Below are 21293 nucleotides of genomic sequence, written 5' to 3' on the forward strand. Positions count from 1 at the left end.
TCAATAGTTCTTCCTTTTCTTCTTTAACATGTAGACTCTCTGGGTTCTCCTGGTCCAGACTAGTGGTCAACTCAGGAGGATCCTCTACTTTAATAATCAACAGGTGCTGATCACCTGCAGAAACAATTAAATACACATCAAATACACACCAGTATTCATATTGTCACTCATATAACTTGTGTCTGTATGAACCCCAATTATCTTGGACAGCAACCGCATCTCCTGCAGCTATGTGCACCCATTCATCTATAGCCGTGTTTTGACCACAGGAACTAGTTCCTGGAACCAGGAACTTTCCCCTGGAACTATGCGTGTTTCGTCCACAGGAACCAGGAATTAAATAGTTCCGGGGTAGAAAAAAATGGCCTTGGTCGGGGGTAAGTACTTTTGAAAAGGTCTGCGCACTGAACATCTCCGATTGTATGAGCACTAATTTCCACATTTTAGCTGGCGGTATATTCAGTATATTCTGTTGTGTGGATTTGTTTGATTGTTTTCCATGAGATAAAAATAAAAAATGTAATCCGATAGGATACCATATCTACAACATTGTGGGAGAAAGAAGTTATTATCGTTAGACTGCCTCTGCTGACGGACCTTACACTCTGTAGCGGGCGGCTGTGGCACAATACGACGTTTCTCGAGACCTGGGGTCTGTTTCAGGAAGCAAGCTCAACAAACTCTGAGTCAAATCCCGAGCTCCGGGTTAACTCTGAGTTTTCAGTTTCAGAACAGCTGATCAGGATTAGTTCAATCAACCCTGAGTATGTTGAGCCTGGGGAAGTCGCGTTCACCGTGAGCACAAGAAGCCATCATCAGTGGAGCACAGCTGACACGATTCACAATGAACGAATTTCACTCCAACCCAAATGTGTACTTTGTTGTCATATAGCTCACTTGGTAGCAGTCACCCCGGGTTTGAATCCAAGGGTTGATCATGGATTTTGGTTGGCAATGCATTTTCTCATGATTATATATAAAAGAGTAGCCTATGTGGTTGTGTGTAATCTGTGTCCTCTCAAAAATGTCAATTTTTGATAGCTCTATTGATTTGTTCAGCTGTAATCTACTTCAAATCAAACAGTAAGACATTTAGCTTATTTCATTCTTGCAATATTTTGCTTCGGTTCATTTAATTGCTGAATAGTTGCTATGGACACCCGAGGGGCGACAGAGGTTTACCGTATCTTCTATTAAATTAAATTTCCTGTGGTTTTACAGCTGAGAACATCATTGTTCCCTCTCCATTAAATAAAGTGCACCACTGACTGTCAGGGCAGAAATGTCCTGTGGTTTTCAGCCTTCTTTGATTATATTTAGCCTATTGTTCCCTCTCCATTAAATAAAGTGCAGTGAAAAAGTATTTGCCCCCTTCCGGATTTCTTACTTTCTTGCAGATTTGTCACACTTAAATGTTCATTTTATATATATATATATATATTTTACTACTAAATGGTCATAATTACATCAAAATGACCCTCAATTATATAAAGTAGACTGAGACTTGAGCTTTTGTCAGGGCTGAAATGTCCTGTGGTTTTACAGCTGTTCTCTCTCCATTAAATAAAGTGCACCGCTGACTGTCGGGGCAGAAATGTCCTGTGGTTTTCAGCCTTTTATGATTATATTTAGCCTATTGTTCTCTCTCCATTAAATAAAGTGCAGTGAAAAAGTATTTGCCCCCTTCCGGATTTCTTACTTTCTTGCAGATTTGTCACTTCATTTGTTCATTTTATACTGTATTTATATATTATTTTATATATACTTTCCATACTGGTAGATGTCAATTATTTGTTTTTTCATCTGTTTCTTTAGATGATGCGTTGCTGTTTGAGATCTCTCAGCCTACTACTCCCCTCCCCCCCATAAAATAAATGCTTTATCACAGTTAGTTCATGATTTAACAGAGGGGGGGGGATTAGTAGGTTTGGATAGCTTTTTTCCCGCTTAGTAAATTAAATCATCATTTAAAAACTGCATTTTATATTTACTTGGGTCATCTTTGTCTAATATTAAAAGCTGTTTGATGATCTTGCAGTGACAAATATGCAAGAAGTAGGAAATCAGGGAGGGAGCAAATACTTGACAGCATTGTACTGAGCCTATAAGGGGTTGAAAATCAGAGCACATGACGCGAGTCAGTGGTCCTAAAATGTGTGTTTCTCTTCTATGATCACATTCTACATCTCGGAGGCGACGTCTTTCCACATACGGGGTCCTTCGCCTTTCAAACAGAGCAGAACGGGTCTGACACAACAACACTGGCGGTAGAATCAGGTTCATGGAGCTGTGTGCCGTGGACGTGCATGAAAAAACAAGCGCACCGAACGCGCGGCGTGTGCATGACGCGTGTCTACATTGAAAGTTATGGATGTGGGTGTGCAAAAGACGCTATATCTATCTTCAATTAAATTAAATATCATGTATAACAATTTCTGCTCACACTGTCCCACATGAAAACCTGCACGGTCTTGTCTATATGTGGCCTGTGAGTTTGATGAGGGAAACCAAGAAATCCCATGAGCTTCTGTAGCATAGCTCCGAGCAGCAGAATAGCTTGCACAAACAATTAAAGGTGATGAACCTACTGCTATAACTATAGGGATTATGGCAATGGGCCAATTTGCCAAAAATGTTGAACTATCCCTTTAAAAATGGTGCTTATTGCTTTCTCTTGGTGTTACATCACACTTTGAATATGCCCAATCAGCATAGATCAAACCTCAAGCCCCACACAGGACTTTTTCGAGGCCGATCCGAGTACCTACCCCAAGGCAGGGACTCATTTCGGCCCCGTAATAGTTCCTGGAGATGGCCCTTCGGCAGTTCCTGCTGGAGACACGCACCAACGACCCTGGCCCCGTGAAATTACCCCAAAGTTCCTGTCTTTGATGAAGTTGGAGGGACTGAGGTTTCTCCTCCTCATCCTCACTCTTCACATGAACAGAAGTGATGGGGAACTCTGGAGTGGTCAATAGTTCTTCCTCTTCTTCTTTAATATGTAGACTCTCTGGGTTCTCCTGGTCCAGACTAGTGGTCAACTCAGGAGGATCCTCTGCTTTAATCATCAACAGGTGCTGATCACCTGCAGAAACAATGAAACACACATCATGAACAACAGTGTCTTCATACTGTCACTCAAACAACTGGTGTCTGTATGAACCCCAATGATCTTCTCAGTGGACACCAACATCATACCACTATTATACAAAGTAACAGAACTCTTCAGTTACCACCATCAAAGTACACCTCCATAGAAAAAAACTAGTAGTAATAAAGTATTGTAGACTATTGGACTCTAACCAATGGCCTGAGCTCCATCAAAGCTTTCAGACTGAGATAGACAATGTACAAGTAGCCTACTATTAACCATAGGAAGACGAGATGACTCACCCGACGCTACTGCCCAACAGTGTTGTGGGTAACAAAGTAACGCGTTAGAGTACTTTAATTACTTTTTTCGAGTAACGTGTAACGTAACGCGTTAGTTTCGTGAGTTGAGCAATCAGTAACTTAGTTATTTTTTTTAAAAAAGTAATCCGTTACTTTTCGCCGGATAAGGAAAAGAAAATCCCGACTGCAGCCTGCTTTTTGTCAGACAGACTACTGTGCAACCTGCGGATGTGTCAGCCGAGGCGCAGCGCTGTGATGCGTCTGTGTCCTGCCGACCTACGTTGCCTGTGTGTGTGCGTTTCAATTCGCCGGCGAAAAGGACAAGAACATAACGGTAAAAACACTCTGCGTTGGTGATAAGCTTCTATCGACCGCAAAAAAAATCCACATCCAATTTAAGGGCCCATGAATCAGCTCCACGTACGGAGCTGCTTCTCCAGCAGCAACAAGCAGCCCGGGCCGGCTCTCAGTGCTTGCTGCTTTCAGCAGCTCCCTCTTGGCGAGCGGCAGCTCAGTTCTCCCCCGGTCCAGCCCGGATCTCTACTCCATAGCTGCCGTAGCAGCAGTGTGATACCAGTACATTTAACCGCATTTTTAAAAAACTTTTATTACACACAAGGCAGGACGTTCACGTCTCGCCAGCCTCCCTCCTCTCCACACGTGAGTCCTCCATTCAAACTGACAGACAGATCGAGCAGTGAAGCCGCTGAGAGGGATTCACGGCAACTCCTGAATTTTGATCAGTTCTGCGATCAAAAAAAAACACGCTATGTTGCATATTTCTGACTGTCTTTCCTGTTATTGTTATCCTGTAGAGTTAATTTGGTTGGATGACTATTCGTCAGGACTCAGTGCATTTAAAAGAGGCTGTGTGTCTGTCTGTTAAGTTGCAGCATGTGCGAGGCGCTGCAAAAGGCTTTTAATTTTTGGTAACGCATGAGTACTCTAACGCGTTACTTTTATTCATAGGTAACGCAGTAACGTAACTGATTACTTTTAACTGATGGTAACGTTGTAACTTAATTAACTACTTTCAAAAGTAACTATACCCAACACTGCTGCCCAATGACAGAATCAGAATCAACTCGCCCCCTCAGATCATTAAACCTATGGTGGATGTTCAACTACTATAATAACCAGAACTTGTTCCGTTTTTGACCGATTTTTGAACGGTTTGATTTGTTATGAAAGTCAGAAATACAGTTATGGCACTGCATACTTAAAGTCACGAATCATTATTATGCAAATAGTTAAAGTAATACCTACTATATACTGACAACGTTTCACAGAATTGTGAATAGTTTTTCAGTGCAGACTGGATCACCCATAAACTGCAGCCAGAGTCAGAGCAAGTTGCCGGACACAATATGGCGGCCTGTGAGTTACATCTGCGTGTAGTCCGATTCACGCCCTCGATTGTTAGGCTACTATTTAGTAAAACTTGTTGACTGTGTCCAATATGCCCTGTTTTAACGTGAGTAGTAGTAGGTTAAATCCTTTTGATTTGATTTTTATTTGTCTCAAACAAGCACAGCATAAAGACAAACAGTATATGTAAAAAAAAAAAAAACAATAATGACACACTGTGCAGTTTGAGAAGGGGCTGAAGGAAGCAAATGCTTATCAAGTTGAGCCCCCCCTGACATTGCCATACATCTATAATTCCATATAATTTAAAAGATTTAAACACATAACTTTAATATGAAATAGAGCCATGATTATAAACATACTAACTGAAATCCTTTCTAAAAAGAAGTGTTAAATTAGTTGTCCAGTTCTTTACAGCTGACCAGCAACAGCTGTGTTTGTACTCCTACTTGATGTTTTAAGTTAATGCACATTTTTATGTCTAGGCTATTCCACATTTTCAGAGTAGAATGGATGGTCAGCTGTTTAAAGTCACAGTTCGCTCTTAAATCATATGTGCCCTCTCTGACCATAAACATTATTTGGATGTTTTTTGGTAACAACTTATTCGAGGCTTTCAACAAAATCTGACCAGGTTTGATTTTGACTAGGTCCCGAAATTTTAAAATACCCGATTTTAAAAACAAAGGATTTGTATGAGCAAGGTACCCAGCATGGTGAACCATCCTTATGACTCTTTTTTTGTAGAGTGCAAATCTTTTGTAAAGTGCTTTTTTCCCCCCCATACCTCAACACAGTAGGATAAATACGGATCAATGAGTGCATAGTACAGCATTTGAGGAGATGCAATGTTGCATTTAATTTTAAATAGATCGTTACTATTACCTCTTGCCTACTGTCATATATGTCTTGCTTACCCCTCTTGCTTGATTTCCTTTCTACACATTAGGCTAAATGATCAGAGTGAATGGTGGATAATATTTCTTGGACTCTGTGGAAATTTCGCATGATCCTCTGGACACACGCGCGGTAGCCTAATAAGTGCACTGGCTTTCTGAAATGATACTTTGTATCACGTAACGTTAGAAAATCGTCTCTCTTCCCTTCAGCTGATTAATAACTGCTGCGGCCGATCGAGCTGCTGGTTTTACTGTAGGTTTTCCTGCGGACGGTAGATGTTAAATAGTCCGCTCAGCCGCTTCTTGTGAAAAAACTATTAATAATTGACTTAATATTTATTTATTTCGTAAGTGACCATGGTATAAGCGGGATGATGCCCTTCGAGGTGTCCATTTGTTAATTTCTGATAAGCACCTCACTTGCGCGTCGAAAAGTCCGTACAGACCAAGTGGCCTCAACAAAAAGACCACGTTTTGCATCTTCCTTTATGGTTGAATGATAGTCACATAAAAGTACAAAGGTATCTCTACATGCATTTAAAACTCAAATCACCAACCGGTTTCGTTGGGAACGACTCGAGTCTGCAGGAGAACATCCATCATATTCATCCGCCGCTCGATCTCCTGTCTGAAGCCCGAAGCCTCCGCCTCGTAGCCGGCTACGACTCTGTCCACGGCCGCTAAGATTTCCTGGGAGGCGGCGGTGAGTCTCTCGGTAACGAATCCTCTCAGACCATCGACCTGACACGTTTTGCTCCTCAAACCTTCTTTTGTTCCTGCCAATCCGGACAGTTTTCCGCAGATCGACACACTTCCGGTTTACGTACGTGCATAAATATCATCCGAGTAGAAAAAAAACTGCGACAAGTTTTTCTCTTTTTGTCATTGTTAGTGACCGACGCTGCCTGTAGATGTCGCCAAAGCTCCTCAATATTAAAACTCTTCACCCTCCTGTCGTCCTTCTGGGTCAAATTGACCCAATCTGTTCACTTCCTCCATCCTTCCTTCTTTCCACAATCCCTTTTCCCTTGTTTCTTTCCTCCCTTCCTTCCCTTGGTCCTTACTTCTTCTTCCTTCCTCTTTTGATGCAGTTGACCTGGTCTATTCCCTCCATCCATCTTTCTTTCCTTCCCTTTTCCCTTCCTTCTTTCCTCCCATCGTTCCCTTTGTCCTTCTTTCCCTTCGTCCTTCCTTCCTTCTTTCCTCCCTTTGTCCTTCTTTCCTTCCTTCCTTCTTTCCCTTTGTCCTTCCTTCCTTCTTTCCTCCTATCGTTCCCTTTGTCCTTCTTTCCTTCTATCCCTTTATCCTTCCTTCTTTCCCTTTGTCCTTCCTTCCTTCCTTGACCCAGGAGGACAGCAGGAGGGTTAAATACAACATGTCTTAGTTGATTCAACAACAATTACCATCTTCATCATAATTAAGCAAAACTTACATACTTACAATTCAATTTAGGTAGAAACCACCAAAGAGACAATTCAAAATGTAAAATCTTTAAAACACCAATGTTAAACAACATACAGCAGAATTCAGAGATACACTCGGAATGTATTTATTCAGCAATTACCCACAAAAAAGTAGAAATATACCAGAAAGATAGTTTTACAGAATGTATTACATTTTGATAAAAACAATAAAACTTTTAAAGCAGATAACAGCGGCACGGCCGTTTCGGCTAATGCTGTGTTCAAGGCAGGCTTTTGAAACCGTAAGTTACAGCTTCAAGTCACAACTACGACTTGGTAGCGTTCCAGGTAACCCTGGTAGCTCGTGTTTTTACCGTCCTGTTGTCTGTGAAAGTTCCCTATAACGGCCACTCGTAACTTCTGACCCGTGAACTCGTACCAGATCGAACTGGTATGACTTCACAGGAAGGAAAAACACAAAGTACGAGTTTCCTTGAACGCACCATGAGTTAGCAGCCCCCGCCCTTGTCAGGCATCAATTGGTCCTCGTGCTACGTCACCACATTCACGCGCATCCCTTGGCTGCACACACAGCCCTTCATGCCGTTCTCTCCCCTCATTGGATAACACTTGTATCCCACAAGGAAAATTTTCTCCTCGGGTTACAGCAGAGCAGAGTGACGGAGAGACTCGTGTTTAGGCTGAAATACTTCATGTAAGTGATTGCTGACGGAAAATAGGACTATTTAGGACTTATATTAACAAAAACATTCCACTGATATCTGCTTTAACACATGCAATTACTTTTTATTGTGTGTTGTAATGACCTGTCACATTTCAGCTTAACCAACTCCACAGCCTCGCTGCTGCCTTCAATACACGTGTTTCCATGTACTACAGATTTGTAACATGTGTTTGTAGCATTCATTTCATGAACAAGCCGTTTTGTACAATCTTATAAACATATACTTTAACAAAATATTTTACATGTGAAATTCATTTTCAATATGTCTCCTTCATGGATTCTTGTGTTCATGTTAAGATCTTCCTGTTGACAAAATATCTTGTCACTAAGACTGCAACTAAATGATTTAAAGTGTCATTTAAGACTACCTACTGCCTTATATGTACTCCAGGCACACTACAAGCAAATGGTTTAACTAATGTATGGACTTTGGACTTTAATGTATGGACTTTGGACTTTAATGTGCCTCTCAAGACAACCCTTTATGGGATTTCATGTGCCATGCCAAATTTGCCATCTCCATAAATTTTTTCCCACAAACACTGCAACCAAATGACTTGACTTTTGAATGAACTGTTAAATGAAACAAAAGATTTGCCTGCTGTTTATAGACTTTTCCACAAATAGCACAACCAAATAGTTTCGGCTGTTTGTGGACTCTCAAGTGCAGATTCAAACTCGGTTGATGTCTAAAACGTTCACCACAGGTAGGACATTCATAAGGTTTCTCTCCGGTATGGATTCTCATGTGGTGTTTAAGAGTCCCACTTTGACTAAATTTTTGACCACAGGTAGCACAGTCAAACGGTTTCTCTCCTGTATGGACTCTCATGTGTCTCCTCAAATCCGAGGATCTTTTAAATGTTTTCCCACACTCTGAGCAGCTCAGAGATGTATTACCAGTGTCACATTCTTCATCATTTACATGAACAGCTTCACTGTTCAAACCTGACTCAGGTGCTCTGGTTTCTCTCCAGTCGTTTTCAATTTCTTCAGTCTCAGAGGACGACTCTGTGACCTCATCATCTGTATCTTGTTGAAGATCTTCAGGTTGATCCGAGTTCCTGGCTGGTTTATATCCTCCATAGTCGTCTCCATCAGCCTCTATCTCTACTTCTATCTGTTCAGCTGAGCTGCTGGATGGAGGCTCTGCCTCAGTTTGTCTTTGATGAGGTTGTAGGGACTGAGGTTCCTCCTCCTCATCCTCACTCTTCACATGAACAGAAGTGAAGGGGAACTCTGGAGTGGTCAATAGTTCTCCTTTTTCTTCTTTAACATGCAGACTCTCTGGGTTCTCCTGGTCCAGACTAGTGGTCAACTCAGGAGGATCCTCTACTTTAATCGTCAACAGGTGCTGATCACCTGCAGAAACAATGACACACACATCATGAACATACATACTGTCACTCATGTAACTGGCGTCTGTATGAACCACAATTATCTTCTCAGTGGTTACTGTTGCTACGCCTGGCAAGCTTTCACTCCCAGCCATGTCCTGTGGTTTTACAGCTGCTCTGATTGGCCGCTCTGATCAGCTCCCTGTGTCGCGGTAACACAGACAAACTGTCTTTGTATTAATTGTCTGATGTCAATTAAGACGTGTCGAGGAAAAAAGTAGTTTTGTTCCAGTGGTCCTATGGTGACCTCCTCGTTCTTTGCATAATGTTCTGGTGCTGGTCATTGCAAAAATAAATTGTAGCCTGTTGCAAATACGCGTCTGGTTCTTATAAACGCCTGGGCTCCAAGTCGATTTAGCATATTAAACGCCCGGGCTACTAAATGGTCATAATTACATCAAAATGACCCACAATTATATAAAATAGACTTAGACTTTTCATTCTTATTATTATAGACCCATTAGTTATGAAAGGAGCCTGATTGAGCTTTTGTCAGGGCAGAAATGTCCTGTGGTTTTCAGCCTTCTATGATTATATTTAGCCCACCAATTACAGCTGAGAACTTCAGGCATTGTTCTCTCTCCATTCAATAAAAATGCAGTGAAAAAGTATTTGTCCCCTTCCGGATTTCTTACTTTCTTGCAGATTTGTCACATTTAAATGTTCATTTTACATATATTTATATATTACTATATATTATACTTTATACCATGGTCTGGATGAATCCTCGATTCTGATTGGCTGCTGGGTGTCCATTAAAAAGTGATAATGGACACCCATAAAGATGTTCCGGTAAAATTGCCTGATTACGTTCTAAATATTACTGCGCTGGCTCAAACGCTTGTTGGTAACCACGGCAACGGACACTCGGACCAAAACAACTTTTTTTCAGCGCATCACGGCACTGGAGTCTGTAAACACACCAGCGGTAAGAAGTGCACTGGACCTCTGAAAAACTTTGTGTCACCGTAACGTTTAAGCTGTCACCTCACCTCCCTTCACTGATCAACTATCAGGCTGTGGCAGAGTCACTGACTGTAACGTTACGCTGCGGTCACAGCGGGTCCCTCTTTTTTTTTTTTTTTATCGCCGACGAGAGTTATTAAATAGTCCGCTCGGCTCAGCCACTTAAAGACGTATGATTTTAACGGTAAAAACAACATTTTAACGGTAAAAACAACATTAAATTACAAGTAATTGATTTAATATGTATTTTTCTCGTAAGTGACCATGGTATAAGCGGGATAATGCCCTTCGAGGTGTCCGATTATCAGAGATTAATGCCTCCGCGTCGTCCATTAATTTCTGATAATGGACACCTCGTCGGGCATTATCCCTTACATATATACTTTCCAGACTGGTAGATGTCAACTATTTGTTTTTTTATCTGTTTCTTTCGATGATGTGTTGCTGTTTGAAATCTCTCAGCCTACTACGCGGACGTGCATGAAAAAACAAGCGCACCGAATGCACATGACAGAGCCTTTGCCGGTGGGGCAAGCTGGCCGCTGAATTTGTGTAGTATATTGGCGCTTTTCCACTAGCGGGGTACAGCACAGCACGGCTCTACTCAGGTCTTTTGCTTTTCCACTAGCCCCTAGTACCTGGTACCTGGTACTTTTATAGTAACGCCTCAGCCCGCTGTTTTTTCAAATGTTCATTTTATATACATTTATATATTATTTTATATATACTTTCCAGACTGGTAGAAGTCAATTATTTGTTTTTTCTTTTTTTTTTAAGTATATATTTTTGGGCTTTTTCATGCCTTTATTTGACAGTACAGTTGAGAGAGACAGGAAACGGGGAGGCAGAGAGAGGGGGAACAACACGCAGGAAAGGGCCGTCCGACGCGGGACTCGAACCGGGGCCGCCTGCACGAGGACCATAGCCTCAACACATGGGGCGCCATGACGTCAGCCGACTGCCTTACGGTTCACACCGGGCGCGAGTAAAATATTCGCCTCGCTCTACTCGCTCGAGTTTGCCCGCTGGAATATTTGTTTTTACTCGCGGAATTCGCGCGAATATTTCGCTTGAGTTCAAAATATTGAGTTCAAAATATTGAACTCAAGCGAACGGGCGAATTTTGCGTTTTCGCTTCATTTGCGTCGCGCCATTTGCGTCATTCGCGCCACGCCATTCGCGCCACGCCATTCGCGTCATTCGCGCCGCCGGCACAAATTCGCGTCCATTCGCGTCTGTACATTGACTTTGTATGTAATCTTATCGCGCGAAAAATTCGCCTCGCGCCCGGTGTGAACACGCCATTACGGAAACTGTGGTCCGTAATCGAGGTACAGACGAGTGAATTTCCAGCTAACGAGAGGATTGAAAAAAGTGAGCGAGACGCCGCCGCCGTAGCTGTCATAATATGACGACCACGCCCCTACTGAGGAGGAACTATGAAGAACTCAGCTGTAATGGTAGTTTCAAAAGCGGAAGGGGGACGGGACGAGGAGCAGGGGAGTTGAGGGGATTGGATGGAGGGTAGGCTATGAGAGAGACAGTGCAAATTTGAGCAAGGAGAAACTCCCATGTGGACCGCATGGCTGCAATTGGTCAATTTCTCTGCAGGCCTGCAGCCGTTAGAGCGAATGGATTTTTTTCATTCCTTTTGCTCTTCACACTGTGTAGGTCATACCGTAGGGCCATAATAATAATAATAATAATAATGATCTTCAAAAAAGCTTTAAGGTCCAGTAAAAAGTATAATGGTCTTTCAACTCTCATCTAGCCAGTTGTGCATTATGATGGCTTGGCTTTAGGCAAGGCAAGGCAAGGCCTCTTTATTTATATAGCGCATTTCATACCAAGGCAACTCAATCTGCTTTACATAAAGACAAAACATAAAAAAAAAAAGAGAGAAGCATAAAACAGAATAAAAACAAACAAACACTAAAAACAGAGTTAAAAGCAAGAGCAAATAAAAGTAAAATAAAAGAAAATAGATAAAGTTTAAAGTTCTTTTAAGTTCTTAAAAAGAGCTCAGCTATAAGCACGTGAAAAGAGAAATGTTTTTAACCTAGATTTAAAAGTGCTTACACAGAAAGTCATAGTAAAATTTACAGTGCATGGCCATATAAAAATGAATTTGGCTGTAACCATTTTTCAACATTTCTTATGACAGATATTACTTGGTCCCTCATTAAAACAGGCCATGATGGCAGGGTTCAATTTTGATGAAATTACACATCATTCATCAGAAGACAACTTAAGTTACGCAACTAAAAAAACGTAATACCTATTTTTTACTTTGACGTGTGGTGTTTACATTGGGCCCCAAAATGGGACTTGGGAGGAGATAGTCAGTTTTAACAGGAGGGTTAAAATTAATCACAGTCAACAGTAAACTGTGTGGGGAAAATATAAACCTGTAGATTTTGGTTTTGACTCCAGAAACAGGACTATGGGAATACATTCGAATTAAAATAAATTTGCTAACTTAGTCGACAATATAAAAGTTGATTTAACAAGAAGACGTAGCTCTATTAGTTTTGTTTTTAAATTCCTGTGTAGTAGATAGCCACAGAGAACATAAAAGATAATGTAGGCCGATGCATGTTAATATAGCACAACATGTCCTCTCTCTCTATAAACAAGGACTCTGAAGTTCATGGATTTAAAACTGAATCACCAACCAATTTTGTTGAGAGAAACTCGAGGCTGCAGGAGAACATCCAGCAGGTTCCTCTGCCGCTCGATCTCCTGTCTGAAGCCCGAAGCCTCCGCCTCGTAGCCGGCTACGACTTTGTCCACGGCCGCTAAGATTTCCTGGGAGGCGGCGGTGAGTCTCTCGGTTATGAATCCTCTCAGAAACTCCACCTGAGACATTTTACGTTTGTTGTTGTCACCAAAATCTCTCCCGTAGCGAATATCTCTTCCGGTTTGGGTGCGTGCAGCCATCGATATCATCCGAGTAGAAACTAAAAACAGCGACAAGTTCGACCAACACTTCGTCACATCTCTGACCTGTGGAGTTTTATCACCAAACGACACTATTGTTTTCTTCGACTCGACTCTTTTTTTTATACGAACTTAGTAGTAACCCGAAAAAACTGCGACAAACAACATGTTGCCGCTTCTGGCGCAGCTTCTGCGGCCATTACGGTAAAAGTGGAGCGCCTTACTCCTAGAGCACTAGTAGTAAGGTGCTACTCCTCCTGATGGAGGAATATGGGAATTGCAAAAGTGCCCAAGAACTGACATCTCTGCATTGTTGGTGAATGAGCAAGTGTGGTGTTTTCAATAATTTAAGGACATTTCTAGATCACCCACGTTAATAGCATCATTGAGGACCCCTTACAGATAAACATCAACACATAGGCTAGTAAAAAAAACCAAACAAAACAAAAAACAGTTTTCTATATGAATGTTTCAATCTACATTTTATAATAAACAAATTATAAGTCTAATTTGATATGACCAAGACACCTAAAAACAAAAACATGGCAGTTTTCATCAATTTACAAGCAAGTGGGCAACACACATACATTGGAGTGGGTTTTCTGGGCACTTTTACCCATATCCTGCCACTCGGGGCGCATAACCCTTACCACGGGAGTCAATGGAAGTGTGGATACTCTCTTATTCCAGTGCTCTACTTACTACTTTCTTTTTTTTGGCATTCATGGCGTGAAGAAGGTGCATTACCCCCACCTACTGTGTTGGAGTGTGAACCAGAAAGTCGAGCGTCCATCAGAAACTCAGGCCCTGTCCCATTTCTCCACACTCCACATGGGACCTACATTTTAACTTGTCCAATGGGCTTTATGCACAGCTCCACTACTTCCTGAAATAAGCCAGCTCCTTTATTTCCTGTCTTACATTGGTCAGACACACCTGGATTAATCAGTTGGTCCAATAACAGCAGATTGCAAAACAGAGGTTTTTCCAATTGTGTTAGATTGAACATCTAAAAAAACCCCCCAAGAAAACACATAAGCCTACATGAAAACACAAGCGTAGCCTTAGTTTTGCCCCCCCCCCCCCTGTCGAGTGTCCCCTATTTTCACAAATCAAAGGTGGCATCCCCAGCTAGCAGCAATTTTTGGAGATATAGAATTTTGAGAAACTCAATATTTTGAGACATCGATTTTTTTTTTTTACACTGAATTTATTTCAACATTGAAAAAAAAATCAGAGGCAATAAAAAAACTCTGGCAAAATTCAATATTAGAAAATTATAAATTAGAAACAATGATGCTACTTAAAAATAAAATTTCACAATTGGACCTTAGTAAATTTTAATTGAACTTCCCCTTAGCAATTTTTTTGTATAGATTTGCAGCTTTAATTTGGTAAACAAGAAACTGTGGAGAATTCATAAACAAAGTGACAATTCTATCTTATAATTTGATCCTCAATCAGTTTTACACAGTAAACCCAAAACTTCAGTATTCCAATTTAAAATGAATGGACCGTCAAATTTCTTAAGTAACAAAAAAAGCCAAGGTGTTTCCATCATTACAACTATACGAGAAAGAGATTTTTACAAAATATATTGCACTTCAATAGGAACAATAAAAATGTAACACACATTAATTTTTATTGTGTTGTAATGAGCCATTACAGTTCAGCTCAACTCCATGGCTTCACTTACTGCTGCCGTCAATACACATTTCCATGTAATTTGTGACATATTTTTAGCATAAATTTCATGAACAAGCCATTTCATTCAATCTCAAAATTGTAAACTTTAACAAAATATTTTACATGTGAAATTCATTTTCACTACATTGTGATGAGCTGTTTGAGTTCAATAACTGCAGCTGCCTTCAGTAACATTCCTGAGTTCACATACACTCATACGTCTCCTCGAGAAACATCTGAGAATTGACGGCCACAAAAACTGTACATTTACTCTCCTTCATAGATTCTTGTGTGCACGTAAAGATCTTCCTGTTGACAAAATGTCTCAGCACAAAGACTGCAACAAACATTTTTAAGGTGTCCTTTACGACTACCTACTGCTTTATATCTACTCCACACACACTACTAGCAAATAGTTTAACTTCTGTATGTACTTTCCCTCCTTGATGGGATTTCATGTGCATCGCCAAATTCACCAGCTCAATGTTTTCCCACACTGCAACCAAATGGCTTCACTTTTGAATGGACTCTTGTGTGCAACAAAAGATTTATCTGCTGGGTAAAGGGTTTTCCACAAATAGCACAACCAAATGGTTTTTCCTGCGTGTGGACTCTCAAGTGCCTTTTAAAATCACCTGAAATCTAAAGCACAGTCAAATTGTTTCTCTCCTGTATGGATTCTCATGTGTCTCTTCAAATTCGCTTTTATGCTAAATCTTTTGCCACAGGTAGCACAGTAAAATGATTTCTCTGAGTGGACTCTCATATGTTCATGAAGATGCCCTAGTTGTTTAAATTTTTTACCGCAGGTAGCACAGTCAAATGGTCTCTCGCCTGTATGGATCCTCATGTGGAGTTTAAGATTCCCTCTTCGACTAAATTTTTTACTACAGAAAGGACAGTCAAACGGTTTCTCTCCTGTATGGATTGCCATGTGTATCTTCAAAATCGCTTTTGTGCTAAATTTTTTACCACATGTAGCACAGTCAAATGGTTTCTCTCCTGCATGGACTGTCATGTGTATCTTCAAATTTGCTTTTGTGGTAAATGTTTTCCCACAGATAGCACAGTCAACTGATTTCTCCTCTGAGTGGACTCTCATATGTTCATGAAGATGCCCTAGTTGTCTAAATTTTTTACCACAAGTAGTACAGTCAAATGGCTTTTCTCCTGTATGGATCCTCATGTGTCCTTTAAGATTCCCTCTTCGACTAAATTTTTTACAACAGAAAGGACACTCAAATGATTTCTCTCCTGTATGGACTGTCATGTGCATCTTCAAAATCCCTTTTGTGCTAAATGCTTTCCCACAGATAGCACAGTCAACTGATTTCACCTCTGAGTGGACTTTCATATGTTCATGAAGATGCCCTACTTGTCTAAATTTTTTACCACAGGTAGTACAGTCAAATGGCTTTTCTCCTGTATGGATCCTCATGTGTTCTTTAAGATTCCCTCTTCGACTAAATTTTTTACAACAGAAAGGACACTCAAATGGTTTCTCTCCTGTATGGACTGTCATGTGTATCTTTAAAATCCCTTTTTGGTTAAATGTTTTACCACAAGTAGCACAGTAAAATGGTTTATCTCCTGTATGAATTTTCATGTGTCTCTTCAAATCCCAGGGTGCTCTAAATGTTTTCCCACACTCTGAGCAGCGTTGAGACTTCTTACAGTGAGTCTTCTTACCAGTTTTAGACTCTTTTTCACTCACATGAACAGCTTCACTGTTAAAACCTGACTCAGGTGCTCTGGTTTCTCTCGAGTATTCATCACTGTCTTCAGTCTCACAGGACGACTCTGAGACCTCATCATCTGTATCTGGTTGAAGATCTTCAGGTTGATCTGAGTTCCTGGCTGGTTCAGATCCTCCACAGTCGTCTCCATCAGCCTCTATCTCTACTTCTATCTGTTCAGCTGAGCTGCTGGATGGAGGCTCTGCCTCAGTTTGTCTTTGATGAGGTTGTAGGGACTGAGGTTCCTCCTCCTCATCCTCACTCTTCTCATGAAGAAAAGCGAGGGAGAACGTTGGAGTGGTCAATAGTTCTCCCTCTTCTTCTTTAACATGTAGACTCTCTGGGTTCTCCTGATCCAGACTAGTGGTCAACTCAGGAGGATCCTCTGTTATTATCTTAAACAGGTGCTGATCACCTGCAGAAACAATGAAACATACATTATTGACAACAGTGTCTTCATACTGTCACTCATATAACTGGTGTCTGTATCAGTCCCAATTATCTTCTCAGTGGACACCAACAGCATCTTCTGCAGCCATGTGCACCCATTCATCAATCAGTAATCCATAAAGTCACCTTGATTAAACAGAACCCTCCAGTTATCCACCATCAAAGTACCTCCATAGAAAATGACTAGAAGTCTGGTTTTCAGTTATCCGGTTATTTGACCGGTAAAATCTGCCAAAGTCCGGTATTTTTTAACCCCTTTGGTCAAAATGTTGGTGAAAATATTCCCTCTAAGCAAAATTAGAATTTTATTGAAATGGACCATTTCCACATGTAATTTTTTTTCCAAAAAACATAATGTTATTTTTTATAAATGTCTACACCAGGCCTATGTGGAACGATTTTTTTTTCAAGTAGCTTACTAAACTTGTCTTATTTGTTCCATTTACGCTGACAAAGCATACACCGCCAGTAGCGGGAGAGGTCAGACATGTCGAAACAAGCAAATCTTAAAAACTATTTTCTGAAATAAAACAGATATAAGGAGAAGGATTATGATCAGGGTCAGGACCAAAAAAGAGTGGAATTGTCTGGCGGGGGGTGGGGGTGCTCACCATTAACAAATGATTACATTACAATATCACAGAAAAGTCCATTTCCAGTAGTTCAACCCCAACCAAGTATTGAGTGCATATAGATGGACATAGTTTTCAGAAGGCCAACATTTCTATATTAAAAATGTTTTTAAAAAATCCTTTGCAATGTTTCAATTTTGGAGATACTGAATTTTAGGTCTTCACTGAATGTTAGTCATATGTCCATTACACACTGAATGAAACATCCCATGTCTTAGTGAAACTAACACATTATATATAATGTGTTAGTTTCACTTTAATTGAACACATTCTACATCGCGGAGGCGACGTCTCTCCTTCACCTCTGAAACTGGGCAGAGCTCCGTGGGAGACACCTGACTGACACAGCAACGTAGGGAACCGTACATGTCCGCGGCGCACAGCTCCACGGACATGTAGCCTACGGGGGGGGGACGGCGTCGCCGCCGCACCGACTGCACGCGGCTACGTGCCACTTTGGGTAACGAGCGCGCATGTTCGGCTGTTATCAGTATAATCAGAGACAACCATGAATGAGTTTGCCTCAGTTTCACGTGATTGTCACTGTCAGCCTGTTAGAAAAACATTTTACTGACCCCAGCTGAGACGCTGAGACCCCCCCCTTCCTCAAAAACAAAAACTCTTCGGATCTGAACGATTCACACAAGTCACCTAATTGGTCATGAAAAAAGCGAGTTTCGCTTTTCGGCGCGCTGTTTGCATCCCTGATGATGAGTTTTTATTGCATCTATATTTCAAACGCATATAGCGAACGGATATTATTTGATTTCAAGTTGGCAGCACTTTGCATTGTTGTTTTTGCTTGTTAGATGGGAGTAGGCTATATGTGTCAGTTATGCAGGGCAGTCCCTGCGGTAAGCCAGGGACACACCGGCCCGACCGCCGGGCCTCGTCAGACGGCGTCAGGTCGCGTCTGTTTGGTGTGTTCCTCTCCGTCGGGGGGCGTCGGAAGTCGTCGGGTGTCGTCGCCCATTCAACATGCTCAAGGTGCGGCCACACTATCTCCAACCAATTTGCGGAGCGTCGCGTCGCTCCCATTGAGAATACATTGGGTGGCGCCGTCGCCGCGCAAAGCATGCTGGGATACACTACGGCACGACCCAACATATTTTCAATGAGTGCGACACGATACTCCGCGATTTGGTCGGTTATAGTGTGGCTGCACCTTCAGTTGGGCCTCGTCGGCCGTCGGGAGAGTAGACTCGGCGGGTGCTCTGATTGGCTGTGTCCTAGCTATGGCAATTCTGATTGGCGGTGCCCTAAGCGAATCAGCGCGGTGTGTGGGAGGGACGGAAGTGACCACAGCAAACAAACGGTGTCCTAGCCTGTCCTACCGTAAAAACTTGCGTCATCTGTGGTATTGTGCTGTGTAGGGTTGTTCGGTATACCGGTACTAAAGTGGTACCGGGGTACTGAGGCATTGTCTTTCAATAAACAATCATGAGATGAGTTTTGGTGGGCAGTCACTTTTTGGCAAAGCCTTGCCGAAAAGTGACTGCCCCTGTAGTGCAAAGGGCAACATTCATAGAATTTTCTGGAGTGATAATAGAGGGTACAAGGTGTATGTACAGTGAACTTGGTCAGTGTCACCCTTTGCACTCCTGAGTTACAGGGGCAGTCACTTTTAGGCAAGGCTTTGCCAAAAAGTGACTGCCCCCTGTAACTCAGGAGTGCAAAGGGCAATATTCATAGAATTTTCTGGAGTGATAGTAGGGGGTACTAGTTACAAGTACAGTGAATTTGGTCAATGTCACCCTTTGCACTCCTGAGTTACAGGGGCAGTCACTTTTCGGCAAGGCCTTGCCAAAAAGTGACTGCCCCTGTAACCTTGTCAGGCCTCAGCCTCATGCTTCCTACCACCAGTGTCTAGAGGAATATCTTCATCAGATGCAGCCTTCTTATCCCTAGATCAGTTAACTCAGCTGGTCCACCCCCAAGGGTCCAAGTATAGGTTAATTTTTGTGCACAGTAAATGTAATTCATCTTCATCTTCAAAACTGTCTGTTTTTGTCGTTATTACTCTGTCCAAGTTGAAATAAAGTTATACTGTAAAACTCAACAATTGTCTTCTTTTATCCATACGTGTTTATCTAGTCAGTCAAATAATAATAATAATAATAATAATAATAATAATAATAATAGCATAGTTTATTGATAGGAAGACACGCGGATAAGGAAATTAATACAGAAAGCTTTGCAATAAAAGTATACCACCAAAACTCATCTCATGATTGTTGTAGCGTATGACAGAATGACAGACATACTGTAACTACCGCAGCCTACTTCTCAATACAATGTATTGTGTTCTGCTGCAGACGGCAGTAATAGGCCGGTGGGCGTTCCCGTCGGGAGCAGTCATTTTCTGGCACAACACCGGTACCAACATGTTTTTTGATAACCGTTAAAGGGATAGTAGCATTTTTTAAAAGTGGGGTTGTATGATCTACAAATATCCCCTAAGTACTTTAATTGACAGTTCCATTGTTCGCTATAATATAATTTTTTCCAGCCCTTCAAAGTGCAGGAAAAACACAGTTTTTATTTGGACCAAACCAACTCACGTCAGTTGGTTCGGTCCAAATAAAAACTGTGTTTTTCCTGCACTTTGAGGGGCTGGAAAAAATTATATTATAGCGAACAATGGAACTGTGTATTTTTTTTCCAGGTAAAACCTCTTTTAGGCCGTGAAAATAGGCCGTTTCTTTGGGTCCGTTCACAACACTGTATGTTGTAAATCTCTGGGCAGGGCTATTATGGGCTGGCGTTGCTAACGGGAGGAGTGTAGAGAGTCTTCTACTGCAATTAAAGTACTTAGGGGCTATTTGTAGATCATACAACCCCACTTTATAGATCATACAACCCCACTTTAAAAAAATGCTACTATCCCTTTAACTGATGAAAATGTTAGTATTGTGCCAACACTAGAATAGCACATTTGAGAGTGGCCTTTTATTGTGGCCAGCCTTAGGCACACCTGTGCAGTAATCATGCTGTCTAATCAGCATCTTGCTGCCACACCTGTGAGGTGGATGGATTATCTCGGCAAAGGAGAAGTGCTCACTTTCACAGATCTTGACAGATTTGTGAACAATATTTGAGTGAAATAGGTCTTTTATGTACACAGAAAACGCTTTTGATCTTTCAGTTTAGGTCATGAACTAGTATAGCTCACTAACCCAATAAACTCGCTGTAGGCCTACACCCCCTCGGGACTGTGAGGTTCATGGATGTAAAACTGAATCACCGACCTGTTTTGTTGAGAACGACTCGAGGCTGCAGGAGAACATCCAGCAGGTTCCTCTGCCGCTCGATCTCCTGTCTGAAGCCCGAAGCCTCCGCCTCGTAGCCGGCTACGACTCTGTCCACGGCCGCTAAGATTTCCTGGGAGGCGGCGGTGAGTCTCTCGGTTATGAATCCTCTCAGATCCTCGACCTGAGACATTTTACTCAAACCTTTTATTCTTGTTGTAGTTCCCGTAGACACATGTCTATTGTTGTTCCTGTCCGACGACCCCGAACCCTCTCCCATCTCTTCCGTAGCGAATATCTCTTCCGGGTTGGGTGCGTGCCTCGATATCATCCGAGTAGAAACTAAAAACAGCAAGTTAGACCAACTTAATTACATCTCTGACCTGTGGAGTTTTACCACCAAACGACACTATTGTTTTCTTCGACTCGA

At 41.7% G+C, this 21293-nt stretch overlaps 2 protein-coding genes across 2 annotated transcripts in view; both read right to left on the bottom strand.

The window, feature by feature from the left end:
- The window catches only part of LOC146968509 (uncharacterized), a 102513-nt gene that overhangs the window by 12118 nt on the left and 69102 nt on the right, over positions 1-21293 (bottom strand). The window lies entirely within an intron of this gene.
- Positions 48-21122, bottom strand: LOC146968511 (uncharacterized). Its single transcript, XM_085806331.1, has 3 exons — positions 20864-21122; positions 2769-3085; positions 48-114 (listed from the first exon to the last, which is right to left on the bottom strand). Exons 1-3 carry the CDS (start codon positions 21054-21056, stop codon positions 97-99), a joined length of 528 nt encoding a protein of 175 aa, XP_085662457.1. The 5' UTR covers positions 21057-21122; the 3' UTR covers positions 48-96.

This window comes from Trachurus japonicus, chromosome 18, assembly GCF_045865225.1.
Source record: "Trachurus japonicus isolate A0001 chromosome 18, Traja_1.0".
Taxonomy (NCBI): Eukaryota; Metazoa; Chordata; class Actinopteri; order Carangiformes; family Carangidae; genus Trachurus; species Trachurus japonicus.